Genomic DNA, 16,395 nt, shown 5'->3' with positions numbered 1-16,395 from the left:
CATCTTGGGCCTAGTCGGTTCTAACCAGTTTTATGTTATATGCTCAATGTCTACGTCATTCTTTTCAGGTTTGTGCCCTGCCCCCTTCCCTGCTGTCTCACTATTCAACGAACAGAGTTCACAGGGGCTGCAAGGTAGGAAACCACAACTTTAATGGGAAGCTCGAGATTCCCTGTCATTCCAAGACTCTAACGTTTCCCACTGATTTGCCTACATGGCCTCATTCTTCCAGTTAGGCATGGTTAACACTCTGGGCATGCTCCTTCCATAGCTGTGCAGTTTTTTGCTAAAATAATCAAATATGCCAGTAGGGCTAAGGGAAACAAAGCAGAGCCACAGATAAGACATTTTCCCCGGTGCGTAAAATGCAGAGGGGCTCTTAGCAGAGATGGCATGCTGGACGTCCAGGAGCACTGGGGAGACGTCCATTACAGAGTAGGTTTGCATTAACATGAGAAAGTTGCGCTCCCTAAGGATATAGTCCTGGCCGTAGTCCTCTTGCACGTCAGCGGTGAGGTGGTCCAGGATGTTTTTCTCCAGCTTGTCCCACATGTCACTCGTGCCTGTGATATCTGAGATGCAAGAAAAAAAGAGAGGCTCAGATGCTGGGAAGGCTAAAACAGGCATGTCCTACCCCTAATTGGGAGGAAGGCCCTCGTGAATTGGCTTCTGTTGGGAAGGACATTCCCAAATGCCTTTTAAAGTATGTGCTTTATAATGGCAATTCTAGTCTTTTAAACATACATACAGAACAGGGCGCAGATGAATAGGTTTCCACAAACCGAATAGTTCATGTAACCAGCAACCAGACCAAGAAAAGGACAAACCAGCCTCGGCCACCTTCCCAGGAGCCACTGTCAGATGAACAGAGTAGAGTAGCTTTGCCTGACTTTAGACATATGCACACATGGATGCATGTATTGTGTAGTCAGTAGCTTTCCATTCTGTAAATATGCCATAAATTATTTACCTATTATACTATGATGGGCGTTTGGGTTGTTTTCAATTTGAGGCTCTTACGAATAGTGCTGCCACCAACATTCTAGTACATATCTTTTCATGACTATTATATACAATATAAAATATAATGTATATAATATATATTATCTATATGATATGTATATACCTACATATATACGTCCACATATAATTTTTTTAAAAATAGCAGTAACGCCTGCTTCTGTGTGTAAAATTAAATATATAATGTTGGGAGTTCCCTGGTGGCCTAGTGGTTGGGATTCCGGGCTTCCACTGCCGTGGCCTGGGTTCAGTCCCTGGTCAGGGAAGTTCCCGCAAGCCACGCGGCCAAAAAAAAAAAAAAAAGTTCAGAAAATATGTAATGTTGAGCATCATGCTATCTATTTTTTTTTTAAATCTTTCTTGAATTTGTTACAGTGTTGCTTCTATTTTATGTTTTTGGTTTTTTGGCCCCAAGGCATGTGGGTTCCTAACTCCCTGACCAGGGATCGAACTCATACCCCAACCCTCCCATCCCCCCAGCCCCGCCCCGGCACTGGAAGGTGAAGTCTTAACCACTGGACCACCAGGGAAGTCCCTCATGTTATCTATTTAATAAATATAATTTTAATTTCATTTTAAATAATACATTAAATTTTAACATAAATTATATGTGATTGAATATATAACCATATATTTAATATAGAAGTAAATTCCTGCTTATTATATAAAATCTAATAGTATCTATATATTTGCTTTAAAATATAGTAGTAATGGCTGCTCATTATATAAATAATGAATAATAAGGAGATGCATATGTGTTTAAAATTAATCTCCTCTGAGGAAACTTACAGTATTGTGTGTCATTCTACACTCCCTCCTTGCTCATTCAAACATATAGATATGTTTGGCTTTGGCTTAATTTTACTTTACCAGGAACAAACAAAACACAAAAAGGATCATACTATACGTATTTTCCAGGAATTTGCATTTTTGTTTGTTTGTGGGGTTTGATTTTTGTTTGTTTGCTTAGTAATGAATCACAGACCTGCCTCCTGGTCAGTGGCTATAGTTTTAAACCAGAGCAGCAGAATTTTCCATTGAGCAGCTTTTAGTCACCATTTGTCTGTCAAAGGACTTGCCAGTCATTCCTAGGTTTCACCATTTCAGGGAACGCTGCCGTCACCAGCTTTGCACAATGTATCCTTTTGTTTTTTGGCGTTCACTTCTTTAGGCTACAGTCCCCAAAGGGTGGCTGTCTGGTCAAAAAACACATTCATTTTGAATTTTAATCGCTAGTGCCAGATTACTTTCCAGAAAGGTTGCAGCAACCCACACTCCCTCCTACAAAGTGTGTGATTGCTCAGGGATTGCTGCGGGGATGAATCTTTGCTAGCCTGGGTGACTCCTGGACACCAGGACTGCAAGGGAGCCTCGCTATGAAATGTAAGCCAGTGAAATCCAATTATACTCATGGAAATGCAAACGGAGTTTCAATTGCTCATTTCTTTTCACGAAGGCACGACCAAACTCAAACAAATGATTACCCTGACAGTTACTACTCCAGAGGCTTCTGCATCTTAAAAAACATGTTTGCATGAACTATTGTTCCTCCAGCTACTTCTGCTGCAGTCTCTACTCTCACAGGGGATTCCTTTTCCTCTCCACTTACTCCCTCATGGACTTTCTAATCACTCTTGTGCCTACCCTGTCCAAAATCCCCAAAACTCTCTTTATTGATGACAAAGCCACCACCCTTTTGTCATCCTTCACCTGCCACTTTTGACACACACTTGCCCATCCCCTGCCACTTTGGGGCTACACACAAACCGGTAAGATGACGTGGATCCAAATCTCATCTCTGCCTCATGTCAGCACTGTGGCTTAGAAATTCCTTAACTTCTCTGCGCCTCGGTTTTCTACCTATAAGATGGGAATATTATGATGCCTACCTCATAGGTGAGGATTAAGTGAGATTGGACACATAAAGTCTTAAAATCTGTGAAGCGTGCAATTTGCTTGAGCTGTTTTTTATTGCAGGGTACCCCAAAAATCTGTTATGTCTCCCTGAATGTCTTCAGGAGCTCTTTGTGTCCCTAAAGATTCCTTTCCTCATCCCCCACTTCAAATGTCATTCTCCAAACTCAAGTCCTCAGCCCTCCACCGTCTGGCCTCTTGCCTTTAGAGAGCCCATCAAATATCAGCTTTAAACTGAGGACATCTTGATATAAAAGAAAGAACCAGGCTCTGCACCTAGGGATCTGGTTTCAAATTCCCCACCATCGTGGTGTCACAGACGTCCATGCTGAGCTATATATTACCCATCCTACTTCAGTGTCCTCACCTGGTGAATGATGTCAGTTAAACCTACTCCTCAGGGCTGTGATGCAGATTAAGACATATATGGAAAGGATGGGAGTAAAATTGGAATGATAATTAAGGAAACAATTTGGAATTGTCCAATAAAGTTGAAGATAATTAAAATCTATGATCCAGTCATCCCATTCCTGGGTATATGTCATAGGAAAAATCACACACACATACGCCACAGTAGGTGTGCCAGAAGGTCCACAGCTGAATTGTTCACATTGTCCGCAAGTGACCCAAATATCCCATCGATAGTAGAAAAATTGTGGTATATTCACAGAATACTAGCAATGAAAATGAATGAACTACAGCTACACACAATGTAAATGAACTGTGAAAACATACTGTTTGGTGAAAGAAGCCAGATGCAAAAAAATAAATACACATTGATTCCATTTAAAGTTCAAAACCCAGTAAAGCCAAACTATTGTTTGGGGGTGCATGTATGCATGGAACATTGTCAAGAACAGCAAATAAACGAATGTTACAAAAAGTATGACGGGTTACCTGTTGCAGGGAGGAGAGGGCTAAAACTGGAGAGGACCATGTGAGGGCTTCTGAGAGCTGGCAATGTTTTATTTTTTGATCTGGATGTTAAGTACATAAATTTTTATAATATTGATAATTTATTAAACTATGTGTGTATATGATATATTTCTCAATTAAAACAATAAGATCAACAATATCAGGAAAGAATGTACAGGCAATGGCTAGTGCCTAGGAAGAACAGCTGCCGAAAATGCTAGCTATGACAATTTCAGTGAGTCCTTGAAACTGTAACTTAACTGCAGGGTTGCTCTCTGGTCCAAAGGGAATCTTGCATCGTGTGTTGGAAGTTTTCGTTGGCTGTGTCACCAAACTCTCAATCCTCCTGCCAGGTTCAAAATCAAATTCATGATTCTCCCCTTCCAGTAGCTGTCAGGCAGCTTTCTGTGCTCTGCCTCTCAGGCTGCCATATTCGGCATCATCTTTGACCCACCCTTCTTCTCCATCAACTCCCCTCAACTCTCCTACCTGCCCAGGGAGTCCCCAAGTTGGAAACCCCTCTCAAGACTTCACCTTCCCTCCGTTCCTACTGCCCTGGTCCCGCCTCTCGACCTGAGTGGCCCAGGTCTCTTTCCCTCAGTTTCCTTCTCAGATGAGCCCTTTCACCGAGTCTTCATGCTCCTCCTGGACAATTCTGGGAGATCCTGGCTGCTAAATGGTTCAAGACAAAGTTCGGCTTTTCTTTTAGATTTTTATCTGGTGCATTTGGGTTAATATTCAGACCTCTAGGGTTTGTTCTTTAGTGTGTTAGGCATCCCTCCCAGTGTGTGGTCTTTTATTAGATATGCTCTTTTACATCTTCATTTAGATCACCAATTACATGGTTGATGACCCGGAACTAAGGACTGAGCCATGGGCGTTGTCTACATCTGCTCAGAGTCCAGAAATTCAGGGAGCGGAGAGGAGAGGATGGCCGTCTCCTCCCGGGGTAGAAGGATGTGGGTCATGTCCTTCAGAGGGGAGGAGGTTGTGTTTGAAAAATACATAACATCAAAACTTAATTCCTTGGTGAAAGGAGGCAGGGGAGCAACCGTACATTGCAAAACCTGGCACCTTCCCCTCTATGCTTAGAAAAAGCCCACCCATCCCAACCCCTCTTTGGTCCACGACTGAGGGGTTTGGCTTGAACTCTGTCCAAACAAAAGACCTTTAGCATCCCTTCCAGAATGAATATTGCAGGGCTCTTGGGCTCAGACACCTACTTGTTCGGAAGCCTCCAGGCTGGATGACAGAGACTTTAACTCCCCATTTGGATAGCTCTTGTCTCATGACTGCTGAAAACATGGTCAGAGCTGCCTTGGATGAGCTATAGGCTGCCATCTTTTCCATTGGAACCCCTCCTATGGGAGAAATGGGAGAAAAAAAAAAACAGGTCTGATGTTTTCATTTGTTCATCCACTAAGTATTTAGATGGCACCTACTTCATGCCAGGAACTGGTATCAGTGGTGACTAAGGCAGAGAAAGGAAGACAAAGGCCCTCTGTATGCAGGTGAACGCATATTCTTGGTCACATCATTGTCTGGCTTCCTTTGCTTTTGCTTTCCATGCCTGCTTCATCACAGCTGGTCCAATGGCAAACCAAGTATAAGGCTCAATCTCTCCCAGCTTCTAAGCTAAATGTGATTTAGATGGGATAAAGAGCATCTGCCCCAGCGTCTGACCTTCCAGTGTGGGCAACCTACGTTCTGAGACTCTGGGTGGACATATCTTTGGGGAAGTGGGGGCAGACTGGGCACTGTTCTATTACAGAACTTGTAGTTGAACAAATTGGGTGTAATACTTGTTGCAACAAGGAGTAACACACGCCATAGGGAACCATGGGGCATATCTGTAAGAGGGTATGAGCAGTCAGAATGGCTGTCATCAAAAAACCTATAAGCAATAAATGCTGGAGAGAGTGCGGCAAAAGGGGAACCCTATCACACTGTTGATGGGAATGTAAATTGGTGCAGCCGCTATAGAAAACAGTATGGAAATTACTTTGAAAACTAAAAAAAGAGCTGCCATACGATCCAGGTATCCCACTCCTGCATATGTATCCAGAAAAGATGAAAACTCTACTTTGAAAAGATACATCATACACCCCAATGTTCATAGTAGCGCTATTTACAATAGCCAAGACATGGAAACAACCCAAGTGCCCATCAATAGACAGTTGGCTTAAGAAGCTGTGGTATATATATATATATATATATATATATATATATATATATATACCATATATATGAAATGGAATAGTACTCAGCCATAAAAAGTAATGAAATATTGCCATTTGCAGCAGTATGGATGGACCTGAGACTATTGGTGAAGTAGGTCAAAGACAAAATTATATGAAATCACTTATATGTGGGATCTAAAAAATACTACAAAGGAATCGATATACAAAACAGAAACAGACTCACAGACATAGAAAACAAACTTATGGTTATCAAAGGGGAAAGTGGGGGGAGAATAAATTAGAAGTATGGGGTTAACAGTTACAAGCTACTATACATAAACTAGATAAGCAATGAGGATTTATTGTATAGCACAGAGAACTATATTCAATATCTTGTAATAACCTATAATGAAAAATAATCTGAAATATCTATATGAATTACTTTGCTGTACACCTGAAACTAACACAATACTGTAAATCAACTGAACTTTAAAAACAAAAAAACTCAGTAGACAAATTAGATGGTAGTTCAAACACAGTTGAGAATTTGTTACCTAAAAGCGAGATCTGAGGAAATCGCTAGGGATACAGAGAAAGTGGAAAATAGGAAAGAGAGGTATGGTAGGCAGAATAACGGTCCCTCAGAGAAGTCTCTGGAACCTCTGAATATGTTAGATTATATGGAAAAGGGGGAACTGAGGTTGCTAATCAACCTTGAGATCATGAGCTTAGCCTGGATTATCCAGGTGGGCCCAATGTAATCACAAGGGTCCTTCTAAGTGAAAGAGGGGAGAGAAGGGCATTGGAATGAGAGAGATGGCCCTATGTTGCTGCTTTAAAGACAGAGAAACGGGACCATGAACCAAGAATGCAGGCAGCCTCTAGAACCTAGAAAAGACAAGGAAGTGGATTTGCTCGTAGAGCCTCCAGAAGGAATACAGCCCTGCCAAAACATTGGTTTTAGCCCAATGAGACTCATTTCAGACTTCTGGCCTGTAGAACTGTAAAATAATAAATTGGGGGTTAAAAAAAAGAGGGTGTGAGAAAGGACTTATTCTAGGAGGGCTAGCTAGGGCTGGGGGCAGATGCTCTTTATTCCACTTGAATCACATTTCTTGTAGAAGCTGAGAGAGATTGAGCCTTAAACTGTGTCTCTCATTGGACCAGCTGTGAGGGATGAGCTATGGAAGGCAGAAGCAAAGGAAACCAGAAAAGTGGTGTGACCTTACTTGGAATAAGGTTCTCTGCAGATGTGATTAAGGTACAAATCTCAAGATGAGACCATGCTGGATTAGGATGGGTCCTAAATCCAATGATGCCTGTCCTTGTAAGAGACAGAGAAAGAGAAGACACAGAGAAAGAAGGGAGCAGACCATGTCAAGATGGAGACAGAGATTTGAGGAATGCTGCCACAAGCCTAGGAATGCCTGGGGCTTCAGAAGCTGGGACAGGCAAGGAGGCATTCTCCCTTACAGCCTTCAGAGGGAGGTGGCCCTGCCAGCACTTTGATTTCAAAACTTCTGGCCACCAGAACTGTGACAGTATAGATTCCTGTTGTTTTAAGCCACTAATTTGTTACGGCGGCCCTAGGCAATGAATACGGGTGTGTTCCTGGTGTCCTTTCACTGGAAGACACGAGATTATGAAGGGGTTCAGAGCACCCAGGAGACCTCATGGGGAACCCAGGATGACTGAGCCCATGACATTAAGGGCCCCAGGTTTGGCAACGATTTCCCTGGTCAAAGAAGCATCCACTGGCTGAATTGATAAATAAACTGTGATACAGCCGTACAATGGAATACAACTCAGCCATTAGAAGGAATGAACTTGATACACACAACAGCACGGATGAGTCTCAAAATAATTCTGGTGAAAGAAAGAGCCGGACAAAAAAACAGTATGTATTGCATGATTCCATTTATTTATAATTCTAGAAAATGCAAACAAACCTATAGTGATAGAATGGATCAGTGGTTACCTGCTGGGCGGCCAGGGTATGGGTTAGAATGGGGGACAAGGAAGTCTGGGGAATGAAGGTCATGTTCACTATCTTGATTGTGGTGATGGTTTCCTAGGTACCTATCTATGGACCTTGAGGGCATTATGCTAAGTAAGTCAGAAAGAGAAAGACAAATACCATGGGATCTCCCTTATATGTGGAATCTTTAAAAAAAAAAAAAAAAAACCACAAAAAACGTTAACTCATGGATACAGAGAACAGATGGTGATTACCAGAGGTGAGGGGTGGGGTGCTGGGGAAATGCATGAAGGAGGTCAAAATGTACAAACTTCCAGTTATAACATAAATACATTCTGGGGATATATTGTGCAACATACTGACTATAGTTAATAATACTGTGTTGTATATTTGAAAGCTGTTAACAGTAAATTTTTTAATATAAATTTATTTATTTATATTTTTTATTTTTGACTGTGTTGGGTCTTCGTTGCTGCGGGGAGCGGGGGCTGTTCTTTACTGCGGTGTGCGGGCTTTCATTGCAGTGGCTTCTCTTGTTGTGGCGCACGGGCTTCAGTAGCTGTGGCTCGTGGGCTCAGTCATTGTGGCTCGCGGGCTCTAGAGCCAGGCTCATTAGTTGTGGTGCACAGGTTTAGTTGCTCCGTGGCATGTGGGATCTTCCCGGACCAGGGCTCGAACCCCGTGTCCCCTGCATTGGCAGGCGGATTCTTAACTACTACGCCACCAGGGAAGTCCAAGAGAGTAAATCTTAAAAGCTCTTATCCCAAGAAAAAAAATTTTAACTGTGAGGTGATAGATGTTAATTAACCTTATTGTGGTAATCATTTCGCAACATATACATATAGCAAATCATGTGATACACCTGAAACTAATACAATGTTATATGCCAATTATAGCCCAATAAAACTGGGGGAGGGGAATATAGGCATTGAAGTGGAGATACCTAGAATAGCTAAAGTCAATTATCATCATCATTCTTACATGATTATTAAAGCTTTGGTCTGGGACTTCCCTGGCGGTCCAATGCAGTGGGCGTGGGTTTCATCCCTGGTGGGGGAACTAAAATCTCACATGCCGCATTCGGTGTGGCCAAAATGAAAAAAAAAAAAAAAAAAAAAAGCTTTGGTCTGGCTCACATAACTTCCTTTTGGGAAGAACTCATCCTTACCTCCCTGTCTTTGTAGGAAGGCTGTCAGTCAACGGTTCTGTCCTCATTCAGAGAGGCAGCCTGACCGATCATAATACCCCGCGGTTAGACTATTCTCATTTCTTCATGGTTTTTAGAGGTGAGGTGAGCTTGGCCAGTTGGAAGGAAGGTTAGCAGAGGGCAGCAGTTAAAGAGCCAGCTTCTGGAGCCAACACTGCCTGTGTTGAAGCCCCAGCTCTGCCATTGATTAGTAAAAGCAGTTCAAGTTAGGAAAACCAGTTTATGTGCCTTTTAATCTGTAAATTAAGAATAATGATAATACAAGTATCACCGGGTTGTTGTGAAAGTTAAGTGACTTCATATATTAGAGCAGTGTTTGGCACAAAGTAAGCTCCCTTTAGACCTTTTGCTATTATTTGCCAAGGCGCTGGGATTTTTCAAAGTTCCCCCAGTGATTCCAATGGGCAGATAGGGTTGTTAAACACTACGAGAGAACATCTATGATTTTTTTTCCATTTATTTCTGTCCTCTGGACATGTAAATATTAATACAGCTTGGGCTCTGGAAGAACTGAGATCTCTGTTTTGGTTGTAGAAGTTGTGATCTCAGAAGTTGGATAGTGACCTGGCAGTGCTGTTTGATCCTTGATCCAAGTCTCACAGATGTGGGGCATAAGGTATGTTGTGTTTCAAGAGACTGAAATTAAAAGAGACTCTCTAGTGATATGCTGGAAGAAAGTTTTTTTGTTTATGTGTTTGGTTTTGCTTGTTTGTTTTTGAGCTACGTATGCCTTGGTCAAAATATATTTCCTTTAAATTATGTTGAGTGAAAGCCGGTTTCAAAAGGTTGCATACTGTATGATTCCATGTATATAATATTCTTGAATGAAAATTACAGAGATGGAACAGATTCGTGGTTGCCAGGAGTTGGGGATGGGGTGAGCGTGTGGATGTGGCCATAAAAGGGGCATCTCAGGATCATTATGGTGCTGGAACCATTCTGTATTTGATTGTGTTCATAGTTACAGGAAGCTATACATAGGATAAAACTGCACAGACCTATAAACACACACACATAAATGGGTGCAGATATAACTGGTGAAATCTGAATAAGTTCTGTGCATGGTACCAATGGTTTTGACATCATACTGTAGTTATGTAAAATGTTATCATTAGGGGAGTCTGGATGAAGGGCAAACAGGACTTCCCTGTACATTTCCTTGCAGCTTCCTGTGAGTCTATAATTATTTCCAAATAAAAAGTTTAAAAATGCATACTCCCTTTAAGACACGCTTAGGTGGCTTCCCTGGTGGCGCAGTGGTTAAGAATCCGCCTGCCAACGCAGGGGACATGGGTTCGAGCCCTGGTCCAGGAAGAGCCCACATGCCGCAGAGCAACTAAGCCCGTGAGCCACAACTACTGAGCCCACGCACCTAGAGCCCGTGCTCCGCAACAAGAGAAGCCACTGCAATGAGAAGCCTACGCACTGCCACGAAGAGTCGCCCCCGCTTGCCGCAACTAGAGAAAGCCCGCGCGCAGCACCAAAGACCCAACGCAGCCAAAAATATTTTTTTTAATTAAAATTAAGAAAAAGACACGCTTAGGTCAGGAGAACTGCCTAGCTCCCATGTAGGTCTTTGGCCATACCAAGGTCATCAGGTCTCCTAACATTTTGGTAAATAAAACTAAAAAATTAAGTTTATTGAAGTTTGGCATGGGAGCCCCAAAAATCAAGGCCTGGCTAATTTGAAATGTTAAAACATGAGAGAAGCCCCCTACGCAAGCTAGAGCTTTTTTTTTTTTTTTTTTTTTTTTTTTTTTTTTTTTTTTTTTTTTTTTTTCGGTATGCGGGCCTCTCACTGCTGTGGCCTCTCCCGTTGCGGAGCACAGGCTCCGGACGCGCAGGCCCAGCGGCCATGGCTCACGGGCCTAGTTGCTCCGCGGCATGTGGGATCTTCCCGGACCAGGGCACGAACCCGTGTCTCCTGCATCGGCAGGCGGATTCTCAACCACTGCGCCACCAGGGAAGCCCAAGCTAGAGCTTTTGAAACATTTTCTGCCAAGGCTGCAACCAAATTGAAAGAGACAACATACTTCTTCCTCACTCCATTCCACACTCACCCCCATCACTGATGGGCGTGGCTAACGCAAAGGCAAAACTTTGCCCTTAGAGCAGTACTCGCTTAGGGGGTACCAAAACTGAATGCTGGGGTTCCCGCCAATCGATTCTAAGTAGCCAGTTCTGGTAAATGGCTCAGAATATGGGGTGACCTTGTTATTCAGCGACTTAATGGAACACCCAGTCAACAATGGGACGTGTTTTAACCAACAACGTACAGACCTATGGACTCTTTCCATCCTTCATAACTGCAAATCATCTAGCCCTACTTGGTGTAGCTACCGTGAAGGCAGCATCCCCCCCTCTTCTAGAACATACCAGTCCCCCCCACCCAGCTTTTCTGCCTCAGGGAACTACTCAGTGAATCTGTTCCCTGGCAAGAATAAACTCAGCATTCATGTTTCTGATCACTCTTTCTGGTGGTCCTTGTTTTGACCTTATGGCATCCTGCTAACACGGAGGGAAACTTGAAGTTACAATCCTGGAGCTTACAGAATTGTGAGGCCCTTTCCCCACAGCCCCCTCAGGGGCCTCAGTCCTGGTCTTTGCCTGACTCCTTTGGTGTGGCATAAGCAACAAGTTAGTAACATTTCCCAAGGTTCTAGCATTCAAATGTTCTTGATGTCCTCTGAGGTAACACAGGGCCTTAAAACACTCCTGGTAGCCATAATGATCAACACCTACCAGGAGATCCTCTTGTTGCTGACCTAAAGCAAACATATGACCATATAGGAATTATGGAAAAGAAAGGGCTTTCCAAGCGAGCGCTCTATTAACACAGGGCAGAAATATTGCAGCTTTTCAGCCTGAGGCTGTATAGGTAAGGTAGGTGTGGTTTTTTGATTTATAATAAATACATATTTGGTCATGGTTGCTGTTTCTGGCACAGGGCTTCTAAAACCCTGGGAATTTCCTAAGTGAAGAGAGTGGCAAAGGTTAATGAGGACTTTTGTTACGTTAATGAACGAGAAACTCTCCTAAGGATGGGCGGAGGGCTGGTTGCAAGTGGATCCAATCTTGTGATTAGAGGGTTGGATCTTTCAGCCCTACCCAGACCCCCGGGGGAGGGGAGAAAGATTGAGATCAATCACCAATGGCTAATGATTTAGTCAATCACATGCTATAAGGAAGCCTCCATAAAAACCCTAAAGGAGGGCTTCCCTGGTGGCGCAGTGGTTGGGAGTCCGCCTGCGGATGCAGGGGACGCGGGTTCGTGCCCTGGTCCGGGAAGATCCCACGTGCCGCGGAGCGGCTGGGCCCGTGAGCCATGGCCACTGAGCCTGCGCGTCCAGAGCCTGTGCTCCACAACGGGAGAGGCCACAACAGTGAGAGGCCCACGTACCGCAAAAAAAAAAAAAAAAAAAAAAAAAAAAAAACCTAAAGGAGGGGCTTGGGAGGGCTTCCAGGTTGGTGATCGGGGAGAGTAGAGTAGTTCAGAGAGCGTGGAAGCATCACATCTTTTCCCTGTGCCTTGCCCTGTGTATCTCTTCATCTGGCTGTTGATTTGTATCCTTTAATATCCTTTGTAATAAACCGGTAATCCAGTGAGTAAGAAGGTTTCCTGAGTTCCGTGAGGTGCTCTAGCAAATTAATCAAACCCAAGGAGGGGGTAGTTGGTACCTCTGATCTACAGCAAATCGGTCAGAAGCACAGGTGATAACCTGAGCTTGCCCCTGGCATCCAAAGTGGGGGTGGGGGCTCAGTCTTGTAGTACTGAGCCCTAAGCTGTGGGATCTGATGCTATCTCCAGGTAGAGAGCTTCAGAATTGAGTTGAATTGTAGGACACCCTGCTGGTATCTCAGCATTGCTTGTTGGTGTTGGGGAAACTCCTCTCTCCAATATGGAACCAGGTGCAGGACACTTTTATAGGGGTACCAGGGTCCCATGCCCACAGCAGCCTTCTCATTTTCTAATATCTTCGCAAGCCAGAACACCCATGACCTTGTCTCAGGAGAAAGTAACGAGGCCTCCCAGCTGGTTTCTGCCTCCTCCGAGGTCAGCTGGACTCAACTCAAGTAACAAACTTCAGGGAATTCCCTGGCGGTCCAGTGGTTAGGACTCTGAGCTTTCCCTGCCGAGGACCCAGGTTCAATCCCTGGTCGGGGAACTAAGATCCCACAAGCCATGCAGCGCGGCCAAAAAAAAAAAAAAAAGGAAAAAAAAGAAACCACCACCCGGTGGTCAGGTGGTTAAGATTCCGCGCTTCCACTGCAGGGGGCGTGGGTTTGATCCCTGGTTGGGGAAGTTCCACATGCCGCGTGGCGCAGCCAAAAACAAAAACTTGAGGCGTGGTTAGCAGAAATTGGAGACTAATAGCATCTGGTTGTTCCCTTGTAATTTGACCATCTCTGGGGATTCGACAACTGTTTGGTATCAAAATCAATGTCTGGGACCTCGTTCAAAGTGTGATTGAGAAGCAGCAGCTGGGGATCTGTTAGAAGTGCAAGCTCTCAGGCCTCACTCCACACCCACTGAATCAGAAATTCTGGGGGTGGGGCAGAACTTTTTTCTTATTGTGGTAAAATACATAAAACATAAAATTCACCATTTAGCCCTTTTAAGGTGTACAATTCAGTGGCTTTTAGTACATTGACATGGTTGTACAACCAATAGCACTATCTAGTTCTGTATTTTCAGTGCCCCAAAAGGAACCCCCATACCCCAGCCCCTGACAACCACTAATATGCTTTCTGTCTATGGGTTTGTCTGTTTTGGACATTTCACATAAATAGGATTGTCCCAAGATACGGCCTTTTGTGTCTGGCTTCTGTCACTTAGCACAGTCTTTTCAAGATTCACCCTTCCGAGTATCAGTGTCTCATTCCTTTGTATGGATTAATAATATTCCATTGTATGGATAGACCCCATTTTGTTTATTAATTCATCAGTTGATGGACATTTGGGTTGTTTCCATCTCTGGCTATTACAAATAATGCTATGAATACCTATGTACAAGTGTTTGTTGGAACACCTGTTTTCTGTTCTCTTGAGCATACACTTAGGAGTAGAATTGCTGAGTCGTAACTCTGTGTTTAATTTATTGAGGAACTGCCAAGTGTTTTCCACAGCGGTTGCACCATTTTACGTTCCCACCAGCAACTCAGGAGAGTTCCAGTTTCTCCAGACCCTTGCCATCAAGTGCTGTTTTCTGGTTTTTTGATTATAGCCATGCTAGTGGATGTGAAATACTATCTCACTGAAGTTCTGATTTCCTGCAGTTGTTATTAAGTAGCCCTCCTGGTGAATCAAATGCATCTGAAGTTTGAAAAAATTGTCCAGGGACCGGTAGCAGTCACTTAGGAACTAGTTATAGAAATACAGAATCTTGGGCCCCCCTCAGACCAACTCAGTCAAATTCTGCATTTTAACAAGACCCCCAGCTGATCACTATACACATTAATGTTTGAAGCACTGGTGTAGGAGGCAGCCCTAAATTGCTTACACTTCCTAATCACTGCTTAAACGTACTAGCGTTAGGGTCTGTGGGGTTTTTTTGCCCTCCCCCCACCCCCCGTTTCCCTGGTGTGTTCTTGCTCGGTAATCTGGAAAAGTGAGAGGAACACAGAATTTGGAATTAAGTAGACCCAGTTACCAGCACTGACTTCATTGCTTACCGGCTGGATGATCCCGGGCTAGAGTGTGCTTGATCTAAAAAGGAATCAGTATCTGCATCCTGCACATGTCAGAACTGAATGACTTCAGGGGTGTAAGCATCTAATTCAACTCAGCATGAAGACGTTCACTCCATCTTGCTCTCCCCTCTCCCCCTTACCATACGCCAAGCCCTGGCTACTGTGAGAGTTTTAAGGAAACAAATCTCAGCTTTGTCTTCCTCTCACGTCACTGAGCAGCTGAGACTGGCTGAATGATTTGCCAGATGATTCCCTTAAGGCAGCCAACTCGGCAAGAATAAAAATCCAGGAATGATCCCATTGTCAACTTCTCTGGACTAAGTAAGACCAGGCTCAAGTTTGGAACTGTGAAATCTGCCAGATACCTAAAATCTGTAGACTTGTAAGACTCTCTGAAGCCACTTACTTTGGTGTAAAGTCATTTTCATGCATTTTAAATAGCTCAGTGTGATGGGCAACCATTACTATCTCTCAGCAGAGAGGTCCCTGTTACTAGGGTACTTTCTGGGTACCAGTAACTGTGCTAAACACTCAGAACCCACAATGCATTTAGGTCTACAGTTGAGACCAGAAGTTCTCAACTGGGGCTGATTTTGCATCCCACCCCCACCCCAGTGGACACGTGGTAATATCTGAAGATCAGCACTGGGTGCTACTTGCATCTAATGGGTCAAGAACACAGATGTTGCTAAACATCCTACAATACATCGGACAGCCCCCCACAGAAAGAATTAGCCTCCACCAGATATCGATAATGTTCAGGTTGAGAAATGCTGCCTTAGACTCAGGAGCTGTGTCAGCCTATCGCAACAGAAGATGAAATGGACACAGACAAGTGGGGCTACTTGCCCCAGATCACCCAGCTGGTAATACAAGAGCACGATTCAAAGCACAACCAGCTCAAAATCCCTGAGGCCTTAGTAGTTTTATATGGTTTGCTTTCAGCTGTTCTCATTCAAGGACAGCTTACGACATAACACAGGTATTTACTCTGCAATTTCTTAAGAGGAAAACTGGCCAGAAAAGACTTTTAGACCTCTCAAACGTAAAGATTTTTCAAGTGCCCTTTGTACAATCAATCAAAGAGTCATCTCCCACTTCCTTCAATCCTCGGTTAAATATTTATCAAACTTCCTTGCGAGGATTTAGGTTAAAGAGCTATTCTGTTTCTGTGGGAGGGATGATAAACATGATTACAGGGGGGTGGAAAATCCTCCCAGAGAAGATGTGGAAGTAGTGACCTGTCGGGCTTATTTGCCCAGGAGCCAGTGTGTGACAGCAGCAGGATGGAACAGTCACAGGTGGCAATGCCAGCATTTGGCAGGATAAAAAGCCACAGGTGCACACAGAGCCAGCCTCTTCATGGCAGATGGCTTTTGGGTCTCTAACTCTACCACACGCCAAGTGCAAGGCTGATGCTTAAAACCATGTCATTTCATCTCATCTCACCATGGCCCTAAGAAGAAAGGATCATTATTATCCCCATCGGA

The 16,395-nt window shown here is 43.8% G+C and overlaps 1 protein-coding gene across 1 annotated transcript in view; it reads right to left on the bottom strand.

The window, feature by feature from the left end:
- Positions 1–210: 210 nt before the first annotated feature.
- The window catches only part of HSD17B2 (hydroxysteroid 17-beta dehydrogenase 2), a 62,025-nt gene continuing 45,840 nt past the window's right edge, over positions 211–16,395 (bottom strand). Inside the window, exons 4-5 of the mRNA XM_067019005.1 lie at positions 5,073–5,210; positions 211–572 (exon numbers count right to left, since the gene is read on the bottom strand). Coding sequence (XP_066875106.1) covers positions 211–572; positions 5,073–5,210 — 500 coding nt within the window. The remainder of the gene's footprint in view (positions 573–5,072; positions 5,211–16,395) is intronic.

This window comes from Kogia breviceps, chromosome 18, assembly GCF_026419965.1.
Source record: "Kogia breviceps isolate mKogBre1 chromosome 18, mKogBre1 haplotype 1, whole genome shotgun sequence".
NCBI lineage: Eukaryota > Metazoa > Chordata > Mammalia > Artiodactyla > Physeteridae > Kogia > Kogia breviceps.
This window is presented reverse-complemented; position numbering and strand designations above follow the sequence as displayed.